At 46.5% G+C, this 20861-nt stretch overlaps 1 protein-coding gene across 2 annotated transcripts in view; it reads right to left on the bottom strand.

Annotated features, from left to right (window-relative positions):
* LOC138580191 (alpha-2-macroglobulin-like) overlaps nucleotides 1–20861 on the bottom strand; it is a 574708-nt gene that overhangs the window by 338745 nt on the left and 215102 nt on the right. For both annotated transcript variants that reach the window (XM_069650528.1, XM_069650529.1), the window contains exons 6-7: nucleotides 20286–20517; nucleotides 3494–3617 (exon numbers count right to left, since the gene is read on the bottom strand). In XM_069650528.1, coding sequence (XP_069506629.1) covers nucleotides 3494–3617; nucleotides 20286–20517 — 356 coding nt within the window. The remainder of the gene's footprint in view (nucleotides 1–3493; nucleotides 3618–20285; nucleotides 20518–20861) is intronic.

Below are 20861 nucleotides of genomic sequence, written 5' to 3'. Positions count from 1 at the left end.
TCAAGACCCATCTTTTCAAGGAATCTCTCCGCCTTAACACCTAGGCCATCATATCACCCCTTGCACCACCTGACTCGCTAGATGACGCTCACCCCTCTCCTACCTGGGTACAGCTACAACCCTCCTCTGTGCCCCACTGTATCCCACACACTGCTGTAAAGCTGTTCTGTTACCTCTGAAAAGTACTGCATTCTGCATCTGTACTGTTGTATACCTCTGTAAAGCGCTCTGTTATGTATCTGTATTGAGGTATACATCTGTAAAGCACCATACTGCACAAGGCATGCCCTTGTATATTCGGTGTAGGTTACAAAGTGAAGATCACCATGGCAGGCGAGAATATGTGCATGTTGATGGTAAATGCACAACACTCAACCTGTCCAAGGGGTCATGTGGACCTTCTGATGTTAAAATGCCGGTCCAAATTAAACTTCCAACTTGAAATACATTACTGTAAATAAATGTTTAGAGTATCACCACATGAAACTGGTAATTTGAATATAAAAATGTGGGGCCACTTAGAAGAAGTTCAAAAACAACCAATAGGCCAATTAAGTGACATTGGATGATGGGTGATCTGAAGGCTGTTTGGTTGTTGTTCACTCATGCTCCACTTGTGGTCCAGCTTACTGCTCTGCCCGGAAATCTGTCAAGCAGCACCACAGGCCGCCTCCTCACACAGAAAAGCCTGCATTTGGCTAAAAGAACGATTCGGCAGACTACAGTGTGGGAACCTTTGCACAGGGGAATGGTTACTGTCCCATTGCTTTTAGTGAAGGAGCAATTCGCAAGCGCGCGTCTATAGATGCGAGAAACGTCCCCACCCCATCTACCTCACCCGGTTGACCACCTCCTGCCCATAAGAAGGAAGACCAGCAGGTAGGGAAAGCCGAGGGCGATTTCATGAACATTTCTCCCTGTACAGTCCAACCCTGGTGTACAACCCTCATCCCAGACGATGAATGGTCACGTGTAGAGGAGGGGGACATGTGAAAACAGGATGCTTGGCACGTGTGGCAAATTGCAGACTGCATGCAAGCCAGCCCCAATCCTGTACCTGCTCTGCAATGGGAACTTAAAATGACACTGCCCACATTGTGTCCATTGTGCCTGTCAGGGAAGCTTGCATGGGCCATGCTCATGTAGTATTTTAAGCCATTTGTGAGAGAAGCTTGCAAAAGCCTGACCATGCAGTACCTGCGGCCGTTTGTTTGGGACGCTGGAATATGAAACCCAAGGTCTCACTCAACTTTAAAGATGCAGTTCATTGTGTTACTGGAAGCTTGCACTAGTCTAGCTTATACTGTACCTGAACCAGACTGTGAATGACGCTTGCACTAGTCTAGCGCATGCTGTACCTGTACCAGACTGTGAATGAAGCTTGCACTCGTCTAGCGTATGCTGTACCTGAACCAGACTGTGAATGAAGCTTGCACTAGCCTAGCTTATGCTGTACCTGAACCAGACTGTGAATGAAGCTTGCACTAGTCTAGCGCATGCTGTACCTGTACCAGACTGTGAATGAAGCTTGCACTAACCTAGTGCATGCTGTACCTGAACCAGACTGTGAATGAAGCTTGCACTAGTCTAGCGCATGCTGTACCTGTACCAGACAGTGAATGAAGCTTGCACTAGCCTAGCGCATGCTGTACCTGAACCAGACTGTAAATGAAGCTTGCACTAGTCTAGCGCATGCTGTACCTGAACCAGACTGTGAATGAAGCTTGCACTAGTCTAGCGCATGCTGTACCTGTACCAGACTGTGAATGAAGCATGCACTAGTCTAGCTTATGCTGTACCTGAACCAGACTGTGAATGAAGCTTGCACTAGTCTAGCCTATGCTGTACCTGAACCAGACTGTGAATGAAGCTTGCACTAATGCTGTACCTGAACCAGACTGTGAATGAAGCTTGCACTAGTCTAGCTTACGCTGTACCTGAACCAGACTGTGAATGAAGCTTGCACTAGTCTAGCGTATGCTGTACATGAACCAGACTGTGAATGAAGCTTGCACTAGTCTAGCGTATGCTGTACCTGCAGCTGTACCTGCACCAGACTGTGAATGAAGCTTGCACTAATGTTGTACCTGAACCAGACTGTGAATGAAGCTTGCACTAGTCTAGCGTATGCTGTACCTGAAGCTGTACCCGTACCAGACTGTGAATGAAGCTTGCACTAGTCTAGCTTATGCTGTACATGAACCAGACTGTGAATGAAGCTTGCACTAGTCTAGCGCATGCTGTACCTGTACCAGACTGTGAATGAAGCTTGCACTAGCCTAGTGCATGCTGTACCTGAACCAGACTGTGAATGAAGCTTGCACTAGTCTAGCGCATGCTGTACCTGTACCAGACAGTGAATGAAGCTTGCACTAGCCTAGCGCATGCTGTACCTGAACCAGACTGTGAATGAAGCTTGCACTAGTCTAGCGCATGCTGTACCTGAACCAGACTGTGAATGAAGCTTGCACTAGTCTAGCGCATGCTGTACCTGTACCAGACTGTGAATGAAGCATGCACTAGTCTAGCTTATGCTGTACCTGAACCAGACTATGAATGAAGCTTGCACTAGTCTAGCCTATGCTGTACCTGAACCAGACTGTGAATGAAGCTTGCACTAATGCTGTACCTGAACCAGACTGTGAATGAAGCTTGCACTAGTCTAGCTTACGCTGTACCTGAACCAAACTGTGAATGAAGCTTGCACTAGTCTAGCGTATGCTGTACATGAACCAGACTGTGAATGAAGCTTGCACTAGTCTAGCGTATGCTGTACCTGCAGCTGTACCTGCACCAGACTGTGAATGAAGCTTGCACTAATGTTGTACCTGAACCAGACTGTGAATGAAGCTTGCACTAGTCTAGCTTATGCTGTACCTGAACCAGACTGTGAATGAAGCTTGCACTAGTCTAGCGTATGCTGTACCTGAACCAGACTGTGAATGAAGCTTGCACTGGGCTTGCCCATGCCTTACCAGTGCCCATGTCTGAGGGAAGCTTGCACTGGCCCTGCCCAGGCTGGACTTTCTGTGAGGGATTCTGTACATGCTTGTCACTAACCCTCTTCATGATGTACATGACCAGTGTTGGTGCTGATTTTTCGGATTGTGACTGAAGCTTGCCGGGCTTGGCTGCAGGTGTGTGGGAGGGAAGGCTACAGAGGAGGTTGTCATTTTACCATGCCATTAAATGAATGCAATGGGCACGACGCATATATGAAGATGGGACACATTAGGTGGAAGGGCTTGGGGTTGGCAATTATAGAGTTGTTGGTGGGGTGGCAAAATAACCTTTAGCCAAGAATCCTTGCTCGTTACTTGTCCATTACCACCCTCTTGAGCTGTACAAGTTCATTCACAGATGAAGAATGGGCCCATAGTATCCTTGAGAATGTTGTCAAATGTATATTTTAAAACAAATGCAGCTGTCGAAACAAATGACAGATTAGAAGTGCAGGACAGCCAATGAGGTGAGGCCGGAAATGCAGGCTTACCAGCTTTTATGGCGGTGAAATTCCAGCGACGTGTTGTCCTCTCGTTTTCGCAAATACAGCCACCATTTTCGACGCCCATTAGCGATGCTGTGAAATGAGTAGAATTGTGCAGCCACATGTCAACCTGTGAGATAGAGAACCGAAAAACAATCCAAATGAAGCCTTCATCCCTCATCAGCAGAAAGTGTGATAGGTATCTCCTTTGACAGAGGAACTGCTCTCTGGGCGTGAGGCCAGGGCACGTGGCATACGCTGTACTATTTTCTGCTAGATGTGTGGGGCCCTGGTCAGTAGACTAACCTACTCCCATGAAGAGGACCTTGTTTTTTCCTTTGTAGAGGCAGTGGCAATGTGTACCTTTTGGCCTTTCCAGCGGTATTACTCCATCAGAGAAGAGTTTGCTATGACTGTATGATATGATATGGCATTTATAACACGCCTGTACACAGGTGTGTCTATGCTCCTCTGATAGATGCATTCTGTCGCCGTTAGAGGAGTCTGCAGTATACCTCGTTCCCTGCTCTGATAAAGGCATTGCTCCCACATAAGGAGAACATTTTGTATGCATGCATTTTTCTCGGCTCCTCTGATAAAAGCTCTGCTTTCTGATCAGAGGAAAGCGGAATATGGAATAGATAGTGCACATCTTGCGCTTCACACTGGATATCATCAATCAGTTCAGAAAATCCGAATTTATCCATGCATGTGCGGAAACCCAGAACCCTTTTTTCACATTGGAGAGAAAACTCTGCTTTAAATGTAAAATAAAATAATAACCTTAATAAAAACATATCTTTATACATATTGTTAAGACGGATTTCTGAACTCTGTCTTGGTGGCGCAGAAGTTCAGAAGGCCAACCTAATTACTTGGAACAGGGTAACCCCTGGACAAGCCAGGCCAATCAAGGTAGCGATCGCGGCGGTCAAGACTAGGTCTCAAGAGGGGTGAGGGTGACTGAAAGCCCGCAATGAGCACACAAAGCAAGGACACACAAACTACTCCAAACAGGTGTTATATTAAAAATATATACACATTTATTCCAAGGCCTTTAAAACAATGACCGTAGCGAGAAATCACAATACAACTCTAGTAAACCAACACATACCATACCAATACAATATATATACAAATACAACAAGTCTCAAGCGTTAGATGCACGAAATGTGTAGTCCACCTAAAAGGGAAGGAAAACAGGCAGTGCGAAATAATGCTTAGACCCAGTCCGCCTTCAGAGGCACCTAACTAAAAGGAAGTCTGAGCCCTGCGAAGAGTGGAGCCTTGTGCTCAAAAGTACCTGCACACGCTGGTGCCAACGGGCAAAAGGGGAGTCTCTTCGAGGGAAATCAGGCAGTTCAGTTTAGTGCACAAATGAAGAAGAACAAGTTCCGCGACTCAAGCGCAGCCTCCACTGTGGGCAGAAGCAGAGCGCGAGTACGGAAAAGGGTGCTGTTTTGACACAGCGGGGAAAAGCTATGGGCTCCTGCAGGAGGGCGACCAGTTCCTAGCTATGCTACTCACCGGTCCCCGATGCAAGCAGACCCAGGCTTCTCCGCGTCAGTTTCAGTCGCTGGCAGGTTCAGAAGAGCAGGGAACGTCTCGTCGTCGTGTTGAGTCTGCAGCAGCAGAGTTGAGTAAAAGACGTCCCAAACGAAGAAACCCGCACAGTTTGTTACCACAGCAGGGCAACGGAGCGGCCGTGTGTATCTGAGCCAAATGTACACTACTCACTTCAGACCTGGGAACGCCAAGTGTACGAAGCGTGTGAGAGTGACAAGGACTCGAAATACTACACAACCTGGCGGCGGTTACAGAGCAAGACTCCTGTGTAGGCTGGTCAGTCAGCTGGATGGCCCAGAGACGCTTCCGAAGGCTTACTAGCAGGAGATGGTGAAGATGCCGAGAATAGCTGTTCCCGCTATTCCAAGGGTCGAAGTACCAGTACAGGCCTTCTGGTTCGATCAAAGGTGAATGTAACGCTCACCTGATTCCCACGGAGGCGCAGGTCTGGCTTCGAGTGCTGATGCTTCTTCAATGATGAAGCGCAGGACTCTGAAGATGGACAGGAAGGGCCCTCTACTCTGGCTTCTCCGGCTCGCAGGAATATTCCCCTGTGCGTGAAAAGGGTGTATTACCTACTGACTGAGTTATGCTCAAGCCTCCCACTCTCTTCCAACCCTCCACGATACCCTTCCACGATTCCCCGTGAAGTCTTACCTTAGGGTCAGGAAGGATGAGCTCTCCATCCTGCTTCTGATGCAGGGGCGCGTTGAAACCCAGTTACTTCACTGGATTGAGGATTGATGGGAGTTCAGGTAAGCTTGACTATTCAGGTAAGGCTCTGTAAAAGTTCTGTTGCAAGTTCAAAAGTCCAAGCTTAATAATAATGTTCATTGTCTTTTTGCAGCAAGCGCTAATACTTATGTCTTTTTTCCCCTTAGGGGCCGCGGTTCGGAATGCCGGAGATATGGCGCCGACCTGAAGTGAAACGTGCAGTTCCAGTTCCAGTAAATGGCAGATTCGTTCTGGATGAACGCTCGGGAGCTGTCTTTGCATTCGCTCATTCAATGTCTTTGTCTTTTTTCCCCATAGAGGCCGGGGTCCGGAAAATGCCTGGAAGCGGCAAGACCCGAAATTAAATGGGAATGACCCAACAGGTAAGTCTTATTCCCTTCCTTCTCTCACTTCTTATTCTTGTCTTTTTCTCTAGGCTCTGGGAAGTGGCTGTGTATCCGGATGATCGCTGCTGAAGATGGAGGAACCCAGGAAAGGTGAGTGAAATGCAGCGCTGCAGCGATCGTAACGAAATGCTTTTAAAAATAATGTCTTCCCTTTCAGGATCGTCGGTGATGTCTCCGTGGTGCAGATTTAGCTGGTAAGGTCTCTTGTCTCCCTTTGCAGGTGACCCAGGATGCTGACAGGCGTGGCTGAAGTCCAGATGCAGGAGCTGACACGGTGAGCGTCCAGCTGCGAGGAGCAGAACAACGCAAAGCGTGAGTTGCTGATCGGGTGTGGTTTAAATAGCTTTGGAAGAAGTCCCAAGTGTGTATCCTTCCTCCGATCAGGTATGTATCCTTCCCCGACCACACCCGGGTGGAAAGTAGTCCCACAGGTAAAGTAGTTCCATTCAGGCCTCAAGAGGGCCTGGATGTGGCAGCATGGTCTGCATCAGGTAAGTGCACATTAAAACACTTGAACACATGTCTAGCTTTATGAGCCTGGCGCCTAAGGCACCAGGACAGAGGTCCAACATGAGCCTGGCGCCTAAGGTGCCAGGACTGCGTCCAAATGGCCCCAGCTTGGGCCCCGCTGGCACTCCCCTGGGGGAAATGATGCCTGCCTCTGGGGTCGCTGGGTCGGACCTGGCTCCTTGGAGGTAGGCATCATGACAGTACCCCCCTCTCAAGGCCCCTCCCAAGGTTCTTCCCTCCGGGGGTTTGGGCTTGTTCGGAAATCTCTGGTGAAACCTTTGTACTAATCGAGGTGCGTGGACATGGTTACTAGGCTCCCACGATCTCTCCTGAGGTCCATATCCCTTCCAGTCAACAAGATAGAAGAGTTTCGACTTTACCACCTTGGAGTCTAAAATGTCTTTAACTTCGAATTCTAATTCCCCTTCAATTTGAACTGGATCTGGAGGCTTGGACAATCGGGTTCCTGGTTGTACTGGCTTCAAAAGTGATGCATGAAAACCTGGATGAATACGCATGTTGGACGGTAGATCCAGTTTAAAGGCCACTGGGTTGATTATAGCTTTGATGGGATAAGGTCCAATGAATCTGGGATTGAAGGTTCGCGGGTCCTTGAGGGGTAAATGTTTAGTTGCTAGCCATACCTGGTCTCCTACTTGGTAAGGAGAAGTTTTACTTCGGTGCAAATCAGCGTTTTCTTTATACTTTTTCTTGGCTTGCTGTAAATGAGTTGCAGCTGCTTTGAAGGCTCGGGTTATTGTGGAATGCAGATGATTTACTGCGGGCATTTCCAGGGTCAGAGGTGGATCTAGGTCAGAGGTCTGAGGATGGTAACCATACAAAGTATAAAAGGGGGTTTGTCCGGTTCCAGAATGCACTGAATTGGTGTATGCATATTCTGCGATCCAAAGGATGTCTTTCCAATTTAACTCGGATTGGTCTAACATGCACCGAAGATATTGCTCGAGAGTCTGATTGGTTCTCTCGGTTTGTCCGTCGGTCTGGGGGTGGTGGCTGGTGGATAACTGCACATCTATTTGTGCTAGTTGGCAACACTTCTTCCAAAAATGTGAGATAAATTGACTTCCACGATCCAACTAATATGGAAGGGAAACCATGTATGCAAACTATATTCTCCAGGAATTCCTTGGCCAAGGTGGAAGCTGAATGCAAACCCTTTAAAGGGATAAAGTGGGCCATTTTGGAGAATAGGTCCACAATTACAAGGATTGTGTTGTAACCAGCACAAGGAGGCAGATCTGTTATAAAGTCCATTGACAGGGTGTGCCATGGCACCGGTGGAATATCCAAGGGTTGAAGTAGGCCGGCTGGCCTTTTCTTTTGAGCCTTGCTTTGGGCGCAAATTCCACAAGACAGTACAAAAGACTTTATGTCTTTTCTCCAAGAAGGCCACCAGAAGTGGCGTTTGATTTTTTCCTCTGTTTAGCGATACCAGAGTGTCCTTCCATTAAAGATTCATGATGATGGGCAATAACAAGTTCTTGCAATTCTTTACTTGGCAGAAACAACCGCTCCTGGAAGTAGGGTAAGTCATCCTTAACAGTGTAATGAGGACCCTTTTGACTCCATTCCAGTAAGGTTGAAGAGTCTAGGTGGCACAGCGAGTAGAGCGCCCGCTTTGACACCCATGCAGAGCCTGTTAACGCAGGTTCGAATCCCGGCGGGGCCAAACTCAGCCTTTCATCCTTCCGAGGTCGATAAATGAGCACCACACACCGTGGGTAATAATAAGCAGCGCTCAGATACCTGAGGGTTTGTAGCGCTATATAAAAGCCTAATTATTATTATTATTATTTATTATTATTAGAAGTTGTTTTACTTGCGTTTGGATATCCTCAGTAGTTTGCAATGAAGTTAAGCCTAAGATTCTTTGCTCAGGTATGATGGGCACAGGTTCTAAGCTCGAATTAGGTTCTTCCATGCCAATCCGGGATAAGGCGTCCGCTTTTCTATTCTTGCAGCCAGGGCGATAGGTAATTACAAAATCAAATTCCGCAAAGAATAGAGCCCATCGGAGTTGTCGTGAAGATTGAGCTTTGGCCGTTTTTAAATACTGTAAGTTTCTGTGGTCCGCAATTACAGTGATGGTGTGTCTTGCCCCGAGAAGGTAGTGACGCCAAGCCTTGAAAGCAGATTTGATGGCCAGTAACTCTTTATCGGTAATTGCGTAGTTGATTTCAGGAGGAGAAAATTTTCTGGACCAAAAGGCCACTGGGTGTAGTTGGTTAGTTTTTGGGTCTCTTTGCGACAGGACAGCTCCCATGGCCGAACTGGATGCATCGGTTTCCACTATGTACGGGAGATCTGGGTGCGGGTGTTTCAATACAGGTGCAGAGGTGAATTTGGTTTTCAGGTCCTGGAAGGCTTGTTCGGCCTCAAGAGTCCATTCGAAGCGTTTGTTTTTCTTTAGGAGAGCGGTGATGGGTTGGACTGTTCGGGAAAATTCCGGGATGAATCTTCGATAGAAATTGGCAAAGCCGAGCATGCTCTGAACTCCCTTCACCGAGCTTGGAGATGGCCATTTGAGGATGGAGTCCACCTTTCGCGAGTCCATTCGGACTCCTTGAGGTGTCAGGATGAATCCGAGAAACTCAACTTCTGTGGTATGAAAAACGCATTTTTCGAGTTTTGCAAATAATCTGTGCTGGCGCAGTTTCTCAAGAACTGCCCTAACATGTTTTCTGTGATCAGATTCTGATGAAGAGTACACCAAGATGTTGTCAATGTAAACAATGACACAGACATCGATAAGTTCCCGAAGAACATCATTCATAAAGTACTGAAAGGCGGCAGGTGCATTGCACAAACCGAAGGGCATCACCTGATATTCGAAGAGCCCAAACTTGGTGCGGAATGCAGTCTTCCATTCGTCGCCTTCTTTTATGCGCACCAGGTGATAAGCTCCTCGGAGATCTAACTTGGTGTACACACAAGCGTCTTTCACCTGGTCGATAAGCTCAGGGATCAAGGGCAGAGGATAACGATTCTTAATCGTTATTTGATTTAGGGCGCGATAGTCTATACACGTTCTAAGGTCGCCTTCTTTTTTCGGCACGAAGAACAGAGCTGAAGAGACAGGAGACTTGGACGGGCGAATAAAACCATTGGCTAGGTACTGATCTAAATACTGACGCAAATGCAGGTTCTCAGGTTCCGTAAGAGCATAAATCCTACTACAAGGTAGTTGAGAATTGGGTACCAGATCGATTTGGCAATCATAAGACCGATGGGGAGGTAACGTGTTAGCCTGTTCTTTCTGAAAAACGTCTTGGAATTCTTGGTATTCTGACGGTAGCTGTACAGGGGTGGAAGTTGCTGAGGCTAGACCCATAGCTGGATTTCTTGGATAACAAGTTGGTTCACAATCAGGAAAACTTATCTTCTTTGCTTGCCAGTGAATTCTGGGATTATGTGTTTCTAACCAAGGAATTCCAAGAATTACTTGAAATTGTGGGGCCTTGATCACATCAAACACGAATGCTTCCCGATGCCCATCCTGACCCACCAGTGTCACTTCAACAGTGGAATGCGTTACAGGCCCTGAGGCTATTTCGGTTCTATCTACTGTAGTAATGACAGCTTGGGTTACTTTCGGGCGGAGAGGAAGCTTAATCCTGGAAGCCAATTCACGGTCTATGTAATTTCCAATAGCTCCACTGTCGATGTATGCTTTTATAGCATGCAACTGCTGAGGCTGTTTTGGGTCCACGAGCACCATTGGCATGACAAAATGCGAGGTCAAAGAGTTAGTTTTCAAACTCGGCAAGCGGACCCCTACGCTTGCCGGGCTAGGTCGTTTCCCGAATCAGGTGTCACTAATTCGTTATCAGTAGCTCCAACCACCTTCTTAAGTGGTTTAACTAGACAATTTCGAAGAAAGCGACCGGAAGTCCCGCAATACAGACAAAGTTGCATTTGCCGCCTTCTCTCTCGTTCTTTCTGTGTTAATGGTCCTTTAACACCACCGATTTGCATAGGTTCAGATACGTCGGTACTCTTGGAGTTAGCGTGGGTTTTGATCGGTGCTCGGTTTTCATACTTGAACCGATCTGCTTTTCTATTTTGAAGTCTGTGATCAAGTTGAACCACCAAGTCAATGTAGTCTGCGCAGACCTGGGGTGGGTTTACTATCTGAGCTAGAACATCCTGAAGCTCTCCACGCAGGCCCCGATGTAACAATGTGATCCTTTTGCTTTCTGGCCATCCAGTTTCCACAACCAGTCTGTTAAAGGTGGCTATGTAGGACAGAAGATCCTGATTACCTTGTAGTAAGGATAGCAGTTCGTTATCAAGGGCCTGTCCTTGAGAGTGTCGAGCGAACAATCTTTCCATGCTGGCCTGGAAGCCCTGAAAATTCTGGAGAATGGGATCATCCTGATTTACCAATGGAATAGACCAATCGGCAGCACTGCCACTGAGGTAAGATAGTATAAAGGCTACCTTGGGCTGGTCGTTAGGGAAGGCTCCGGGTCTGCATAGAAAGTGTAAACGACATTGGTTCATAAAGACGGCACATTTCTTGGGATCCCCCGCAAAACGTTCAGGCGGGGCCAAAGGCATGTGTCCAGGTAGATTAATTTGTACCGGGTTACTCAAACCCATTGATGTGGAAATGTCTCCGGAATTAGGTAAAGGAGTGTGCCCTGCCTGGGCCTGTAATAACCTTTTGGCTAGGTCATCTGTTCTTTCCTTGGATAAGATCAGTTCTCTTTTGAGAGCGTTAGTCTCCTGGCGGGCTGAGTGCACCTCTGCCCGTAATTCCACAAAAAGCTGGGCCAGCTGATCAGTCTCGGAAGTCTCCATAGCGCCCGGGTGGGAAATTGTGGGTAGGCTTTGCGTTCTGTAACGCTCACCTGATTCCCACGGAGGCGCAGGTCTGGCTTCGAGTGCTGATGCTTCTTCAATGGTGAAGCGCAGGACTCTGAAGATGGACAGGAAGGGCCCTCTACTCTGGCTTCTCCAGCTCGCAGGAATATTCCCCTGTGCGTGAAAAGGGAGTATTACCTACTGACTGAGTTATGCTCAAGCCTCCCACTCTCTTCCAACCCTCCACGATACCCTTCCAGGATTCCCCGTGAAGTCTCACCTTAGGGTCAGGAAGGATGAGCTCTCCATCCTGCTTCTGATGCAGGGGCGCGTTGAAACCCAGTTACTTCACTGGATTGAGGATTGATGGGAGTTCAGGTAAGCTTGACTATTCAGGTAAGGCTCTGTAAAAGTTCTGTTGCAAGTTCAAAAGTCCAAGCTTAATAATAATGTTCATTGTCTTTTTGCAGCAAGCGCTAATGCTTATGTCTTTTTTCCCCTTAGGGGCCGGGGTTCGGAATGCCGGAGATATGGCGCCGACCTGAAGTGAAACGTGCAGTTCCAGTTCCAGTAAATGACAGGTAAGTTCTGGATGAGCGCTCGGGAACTGTCTTTGCATTCGCTCATTCAATGTCTTTGTCTTTTTTCCCCTTAGGGGCCGGGGTCTGGAAAATGCCTGGAAGCGGCAAGACCCGAAATGAAAAGGGAATGACCCAACAGGTAAGTCTTATTCCCTTCCTTCTCTCACCTCTTATTCTTGTCTTTTTCTCTAGGCTCTGGGAAGTGGCTGTGTATCCGGATGATCGCTGCTGAAGATGGAGGAACCCAGGAAAGGTGAGTGAAATGCAGCGCTGCAGCGATCGTAACGAAATGCTTTTAAAAATGTCTTCCCTTTCAGGATCGTCGGTGATGTCTCCGTGGTGCAGATTTAGCTGGTAAGGTCTCTTGTCTCCCTTTGCAGGTGACCCAGGATGCTGACAGGCGTGGCTGAAGTCCAGATGCAGGAGCTGACACGGTGAGTGTCCAGCTGCGAGGAGCAGAACAACGCGAAGCGTGAGTTGCTGATTGGGTGTGGTTTAAATAGCTTTGGAAGAAGTCCCAAGTGTGTATCCTTCCTCCGATCAGGTATGTATCCTTCCCCGACCACACCCGGGTGGAAAGTAGTCCCACAGGTAAAGTAGTTCCATTCAGGCCTCAAGAGGGCCTGGATGTGGCAGCATGGTCTGCATCAGGTAAGTGCACATTAAAACACTTGAACACATGTCTAGCCTTATGAGCCTGGCGCCTAAGGCGCCAGGACAGAGGTCCAACATGAGCCTGGCGCCTAAGGCGCCAGGACTGCGACCAAAGGGCCCCAGCTTGGGCCCGCTGGCACTCCCCTGGGGGAAATGATGCCTGCCTCTGGGGTCGCTCGGTCGGACCTGGCTCCTTGGAGGTAGGCATCATGACAGTGAAAAGGGTTTCACAAGGCGACAGCAGTGCAGAGGAGCAGTCCTTCAGCGGGTCACCAGCGATTCCTCGGTTCAGCCTCTTGGTTGCAGGATACTTGGCTCCTGTATTCCTTCGTTCGTGAGAACTCAGGAGACCGACAGGGTAGTGGTGTTTCCAACCCCCTCTTATCCACGGTTCCCTTAGCGCCAAAACGGAGGGGACCCAATGGGAGATCCGCTCATCAACACTCACACCATTCGTGGACCAATCACGGACCACGGTGGTCCCAGGCATTCACACCACCCTAGACTCTCTGGCACCCAGGATGTGTATTGGGACCAGACATCCCAGCCCACATCCTGGAGGCACACACAAGACATGTAGAAGCCCGCGAAAGCATCCGTGTTTCGTGGGAAAGTACATGCCCAAATAAGGAAGGCCCCGGGTCGGCTCGACCTGGGGAAGGTGAAGGGAGCAAGACGGTCAGCGGACAGGACAAAGGAGCCTCGTGGTCTAGCCATTTTGGGAGCCAGGCCACCATTTTGGGTTAAGCGCGAGAAACGCGCTTAGAACGCCAAAAGGAGCTCAAAACACAAGAAACGATCGCTGCCACCATTCCCCTCCGTGAACCACTTGCACCGATCAGTTACAATCCTAAACGAGTATCTAGGGCCTGTAGAAGGCTAGAGACCCAAGAGAGCTGTAACTTAGCTTACAGTGCCCTCTTGTGTCATGTTGCATGAAAGCCGCAACATGATAAAAGAAACTACGGAAAACAGCGTTTCCCGGTACTGACTGTCTTAAGGGCATGTCAGTTTCCCCATAAGAAAGGAGCGAAAGCCCAGAGGAGTGCGGCAGAAGGCTGCACTTCTCTGGCAAAGTCGAGAACAAGGTGTAAAACAACAGCAAAAAGTTTAGGGGTTGCCACATGGAAGGAAAATTACCTACAATTACGAAATCTTTCCTAACACATATGAATTGGCAAATAAATGCCTGTATGGCATAATATCTTGTTTCGACAAAATGTGCTCGACATAAAAGAAACGCAGTAAGTTTAAACTGCAATTCTACACACCTACCCATAGAGAAAGAAAGGAGCAAAGGACAGGTAGGCAGTCTTAACAAAACATATAAACCAAAGCATTGCCCCTTTAAGGCTACAGAGAGTACCGGCTCCCATCATGCACTGCACTGGCAGTGGAAGTCAGTTCGTATGGAAGAAAAACATTCAGAATCACTGTTTCTCCCCTTCACTGAGCCAATCCCAACCCCTGATAGACAGGGGAGGACAGAGGTTTAGGAATTCAACCAAGATAGCCCGGATGAAGAATTGGATTTACAAGTAGGTAACCATTCCCTTTTCATCGTGGGATCCTCACTGATATTCATAAACATTGAATAGAACACCAGCCTCATGCCAGCACGGGAAGAGGGACAATCAGAAAAGGAAGTGAGGTTCAGGAAAAAAAGAGATTCCTGCTGTCTGCAAAAGGCAAGGCATGACACGAGACTGTTACGTGACCTCATTAGGAAAGAGACTGGACAAACAAGCCAAATGGATTTCTGACAGAGGTTTGTTCCGCTTGAGCCTCTGTGCTACAATCTGACCCTCGACAGTAATGACGTGCAAAGGTATGGGCCTATTTCCAAGTGGCTTTCTTGTAGATTTCTAAAGGGGAATATTTAAGCAATAAGCCCCGAGCTGGAGGAAGGGGCATTACTGCTTCAGGTAATGCCCGGGGCGCATAGTTACAGGCCGAAGCTAGGGCATTAACGCAGGCCCAGGGGCATTACCATAAGTGGTAATGCACGACCAGTGAGGGGCTTATTGCGATTAGTACTCCGGCCCATTAGTTAGACCAGTGTACTAATAGTGTCTTTTTTCAGTTGACAAACGCTTCGGCGTTTAGCAACTGAAAAAATAAAAGAAGATGCATGCCATGAAACGGGATATGTCGCTGTTCTCCCTTTCCATGGCGGCCATTCAAAAGTGGAGAAAAAGAAAGAAGGCCACCATGGAATGGGGAGAAGGGACTATACGTAGTCCCTTCTTCCTTTTCATGGCAGCCATTCAAGAATGTGTCGAGCATCGAAAGGCTTTTTCAGGCTGGGACCAACTCAGCGAGGACCAAGGAGATTGCTGCAGTAGCTGCTTCACATCTGAGGTGGCTTCCTACCAGGAAGAGGATTCTGTGACGTTTGATAACAGAGTTGGATACAGGACACTCACACGTAGAGATGGACCATTTGGAAGCTGGGGGGCTTGTGTTACCTACCCCACAGCTGACTAGTAATTGCTTCGTCTTTCTCGAGTTATTGGGCCTATCCAGCTAATAATACCTTAACACTCTTTGGATGTCCAGAGCATGCAACACTCTCTTTGCAGCAGTCTAAGGATTAGAGAAGAACATTGTGGACTGATTAAATGGAAATCAGAAATCACCTAAGGGATAAAAGAAGGGTGTGTTCTTAATTCACCTTATCCCTATCGAAAACAGTTTAGGGTTTGTATGTGCAGAGTGCCGGACTCTCACTGATCATACAGGCAGATATGACAATCGAAAAAGGCCACCTTCCAATTCAATGTTTCAAATATGATTTGTGCCTAGAGTAAAAAGGAGGTTGCATGTGCTTTGGTAGAAGAATATTGAATTTCCATAGATGGGGAAGACTTCCCAACAGGTGGTTGCCCTGGTTGTCCTATTTAAGTTCTTCTACAAAATCCTTATCACATGAGCTTAAATAAGGCTCCAAGAACCCAGAGCGACATGTGTGCTCTTTGTGTTTTCTACAGTCGTGAACAAGTCCAGCTGTGGAAGTCCCATCTTTTAAAGACAGCTTACACCACATCCTCTGTGGTTGTCTTGGAAAGAGCAGGTTAGAGCATCTGCTAAACATTCTGAATCTCTGGGGGGTGAATGGCCGTGATTGTGGGGCTTTTCCCCTCAATGCCAGTGACAGACAGATGTTTTGTGCCTCTTCAGAGAGAGCGCTGGGCCTTCACCTACTTTGGGAAGGAAATACACAATAATGGTGTTCCAAGCCAGGATTAGAATTGGGGACGACGCTGAGGTGAAGAATGCCTTCAGACCAAGCGGACTGCTCTGAGCTCCAGCATGTTTTCGAACTATGTCCCATGCGTGCAAAGGGGGTCCCATTTGTGCTCCGAAGACAGCGACTACTTGAAGTAGATTCTCGGCTTTCCATTGCAAAACATCATTGGCCGACTGGGAAACCATAATGTGCTCATAATAGTGGTTTTATTTATGAGACCATGGATTCTCTGGGCATTACTGAAGACGTCTCGTGTGCAGCTACATTGGAGCGCCAATGTCTATGCATGAAGCCAGTGGTATATTAATAAGAGACTAGGTGCTCAACCCTGGTTATCCAGGAGCCATGATCAAACACAACATACACTGCCAAGGGCTGGAATGCTTATGTAGGGATAGAACATCCTTCCTTGTGTACATCAAATAAATGACAATTCTATATCGATCAAATCCTGGAGGGCATATGTTTTCTTTCTAAAAAAACAAAATTTACTTTCAACAAATTGTCTTCTTAAAAAGTTGTTTCTGCACATGTGAATAGTGTACATACAAATCCTCTACAAGCACTTTTCATTATTTGGGCAATTCACATCTATCATACTATCTTGAGCCATTAATGATATGGTGAGCCTTTTTTATTCTCAGAGGCAAATGGTCTGGGACGCTTAATAATGAATGCTAAAAATGAGGTCTGACCCTCACATTTGTAGTGAGAACCAAGTACTAATTGGTCCACCATACCATGAATGACCCCAGATAGAATGATAATACTGTAGGGCAGGTAAGAACAGCTGAACATCTAATATTGGTGAATTCTTATTAACCTTTATTCTCGCTCTATAGATGGCTACACATGTTCACCAATAATCAAGCAAATAATGCAGCAGGCTTCCCTGCTATTGCTGGATCCTGCTCCCCCCTTTGACTGCTACCTCTGTGGAAATTGAGGCTTCCGTTTTTGTTACCACCAATGTTGGGACTGAAGCTGCGATCCCTGGGCCCTGGGAAGAATGACCCATTACCCATCTGTTGGGAATATTTTGTGGAGGCACCTGTAGCATTTAAAAGATGACATGTACTCCTTTTACTTGGGTTCTAGATGAAAAGACTTCAAGGTGTCACCCTCTGTCTTCATAATGGCAACCCTCATCGTCCATAGAGGGTTTCCGCGAGAGGGAGAACAATTACTTTTGCTGAAGGTCAACTTTCAAACCAGCGAGTCTGGCCCAGGATGACCTCCACATGAGCAGACCACATCAGTAACCAATGGTAACAATGTCTGCCTCACCTTTGAAGGCACTAACCACTATAAACTAGACCACCATGCGTTAGTACTTGAAAAGAGTCTCGTTTTTATCCTCTGGGAGGAACTTCACCATCCTCTCTGTAGAGAACAAGGTGGAGCACTTATACCTAAGGACAGGGAGCGGACCACTCCGGTAACGCTCGCTGATGTCAAGCAGAGTTTTCTTCCCAACACATCCATCCCACAACTCTCCTTATTGGGAGAATGGAGGCAGACGAAATGAGTGCTGTGGACGGAAACCTTTTTCTGGCTGCTGTTAGGATCGGAGAGTTTGGAGCTGGGTCTTTTCTCATGGATAAAGAGTGAAATTCTAGAGCCCTATTTTTCTGTTCCATCTTTGCTTGTGTACCACATTTGGCAGTGGAGCAAACGTCTCCATCATCAGCATCAGTTGGAAGGTATAAGATTGATGAAGAGGCTCTTGTGTCAACTTGATTGTAAAGACTCAAATTCAATGGTTATCCCAACTGCATGAGAAGACACATGGATGTAAAGCATCAAAGCCGCCCATTCTATACCTCAGCAGATGTACTAATGTCATGAGTTGTAGACACTCTGGCAGGAGGGGGCAAAGGTGAAGTGATGGAGTAGCCTGAGCAACCTGAAGAAATGCTAATAGCATGCGAGATGCATCCCTCTGCATAGTAGGGTCTCTGGCTGGACTTGCTGTAGGTTTTGAAACCCCTCATTGGAAATGTGTGGTATCTAGCTCAATCTCTTCAGCTGTAAGTGATATCAAAGATCATGAAATGTGTTTCTATTGCTTGTCCAGTTGGTTCTACAGCATGGATGTGTTTTTTGATGGGCAGTATCGAGAACACATCCAAACCTCTGCCATTGAAGACATCAACTTCAAAGTCAGGCCACACCTGCTGGATTCTGAAGGGCTTGAGAGTGAAACAATTCTCATTGGAGGTGAGCAAGTTGCCAGCAAAGCCCTTGGTGTCAAGACCATCGACATCAAATGATACCCACAGTAACATCGAGGAGGACAGCTTTATTCTGGGGCACTCTGAACCTGCCCCTAAGGAGCAAATGGCCTTAGGATAATCCTTTCTCACCTTTTGTTGAAGGAGCTTCAGGGGCCCTGTTTCCTGAGGTGGAGACTTACTTATCCTCAACCCTATGCCTCTCCTGCCCTTGAGTCAGTTAAATGGGGCATCCCTCCACTGTGGGTGTCAGGCAGCCAATACCAAACGGCATGACCATCCATCTTAGATGTGTTTGCCCCAGCGGCTCTACACGTGTCCCCCCTTCCTGATCCACCAACTGTCTCCAGTGATGACTAATAATGTAATTTTGAATATTTAATTAGTAGTCCTCTTTAGTGTGAAGCACGTGCCTCCTTAGGTTCGTGTTACCTTTGTACCTGTATTTCACTATTTGTTTTGTTTTGGCCCTGGGATAGGTCCCGTTTGTCCACCCCGAGAATCTGGCTCACCACTTGTTCTCATCTTTGTGATATTGTACAGGCACCCTTTGTGGTAAAATCGCTGCAAAATGCATAGATTCGCTCAAGGCAAACCTACCTTACAGCCATTAATTTTGGCTCCAACATTAATAGCAATTTGATCCAAATGAAAGGAAATCTTTACAATTGAGTCTGAATTTAGTACCTAAATATTGCAATTTGGCGTATACAAAACGCGACACTAATCAGTATCATTCCTCCAGAAGAACCGCATGAATTAATGCGGGGAAACACGTGTCGAGGATACCTAATCATTTTTGAGGATGTTACTATATTTTGAAAGTCACTCTAAATTCCAGAGAGCATGCCATTTTGAAGTTTGAAAATTACTTTGAAGATAAAGAGGATGTTTTTGTGACGAAATCATACTAATATCAAAGGATACCACAACAAAACTGATTGTCTTATATCTGGCAATCTAGAATGTTTTTTTTCTTTTTAACTTTGAACTCAGACATTAAACAAGTACGATTGGCGCAACAAATGGATTCCGACCTTTTTTCAACAATCTAGTTTCTTCCTACTGGGCAGAATCATTAGTAGTAGGGATCCCTCATTGCTGCCTCTCATCATACTAAGATATCAAACAGTGCTTTCCTTCATTAATCTAAAATAAGGGATTCGCCCATGGTTGCTTTAAGGCTGCTTTACTTCTTCCACCCTTCGTGGTAATGTCTCCGCCATCCAAAAATGCATCATTGTACGTCATTTGTGATCGAAATTGACATCCGTGTTCGTCAAGTAAATACAAATACAAAAAAATGAAAACTATACAAATACTTGTGAAAGAGGCATTATGGTGGACAAATGACCAGATGCTGCTTTGACGGAGAAGAAATTAGAATGAAAAGATCCTACCTGCAGGTGTACAAAAGTTTAGAAGGAAGTAGAATTCAAAAGATATTAAGTGAATTTGGAACATTTTAATAAACTAATTTCAAAACCTTGAAAAACACTGCAAAATGCAGGAAGAAGTGTTCTAGGTCCCCTCACAAAGAACTGAAAAAATATGTGACTTCGACTTCCGGTGCAATGCATGATGGGACGTTGCACTCTGTGTCCTTAAAGGGCCAGTGCTTTTGTTCACATGCTTTGTTAAGGTTGGCTATCTGGCCTCTGTTCCCTTTTATTCCTCTTTAAAGAGATGTCTAAAAAATGCAGTTTAATACAATAAGATCGGCATGTTATTTGGCAATTTATATTTCTATATGCACCTTTATTAATTCATTTTGCATTTAAAAGAGAGATTGTTTAAAATTATTACAGGATTCTGCACATGGGCAGATATTCACTAATCGTGAATACCCACGTAGACCCCAGGATCAAGGAGCCGAGTCTCCTCCACTGACAGAGGCATTGTTCCCTGTCAGAGGAGAGAGTGGCGTGCCTTTTTTTCCCCTTTGAGAGGCCTTTTCCCCTGGCCAGATCAGAGTGTGATATTCTGGGCACCCCCCCATCCGATAGATACCGGACTCTCAGATCACAGTCGTGTATGTGAAGTGTCCTCACTTACCTCACTGCATTTCTCTTTGTACATATAACTTGTGCCCGTCAACATGAACGATTCTTTCCGGACTGCACATTCTGGTAAGGTTGGCTCTGTGAAGAAATTCAGGAAGACTTCCAATTTTGCTGGGATTCGTAGGACACCAAACCCTTTACTGTCAGAGTTGCAGAAAACGTATACGTTCCATGTGGTGATGGTGTCACTGGCGTTTGTAGTAATGGTTGCCTCTCCGTTAGAGCTAATGCAAAAAGATTACAGAATCAAATGTTATACTCACTTTAAAAACAAGGTTATCTGTAAAACACATGAAACTAAAGCCCAACATTATAATTTCTAAAACTATCCGTTAAGTTCACAGAGATAATGTACCTCTTACACTTCCATTACCTTATGACCTGAAGAAGACTTCAAGTAAAGGTTGAAACATAAGGACACAATTTGTCGCTCTCATATATATATATATATATATATAAAATTCAATGGGTAAACCTTGTTACAGGGGCGTTATTGTTACAGGTAAAAGCGAAAAACCCTTGAAATTCGCCAGTTATGGTAACCGAACCACCCACACCACCACTGTGC

This window comes from Ambystoma mexicanum, chromosome 3p, assembly GCF_040938575.1.
Source record: "Ambystoma mexicanum isolate Mex_15411 chromosome 3p, UKY_AmexF1_1, whole genome shotgun sequence".
NCBI lineage: Eukaryota > Metazoa > Chordata > Amphibia > Caudata > Ambystomatidae > Ambystoma > Ambystoma mexicanum.
The sequence above is the reverse complement of the archived record's forward strand: the minus strand, read 5'-3'. Positions and strand labels throughout refer to the sequence as shown.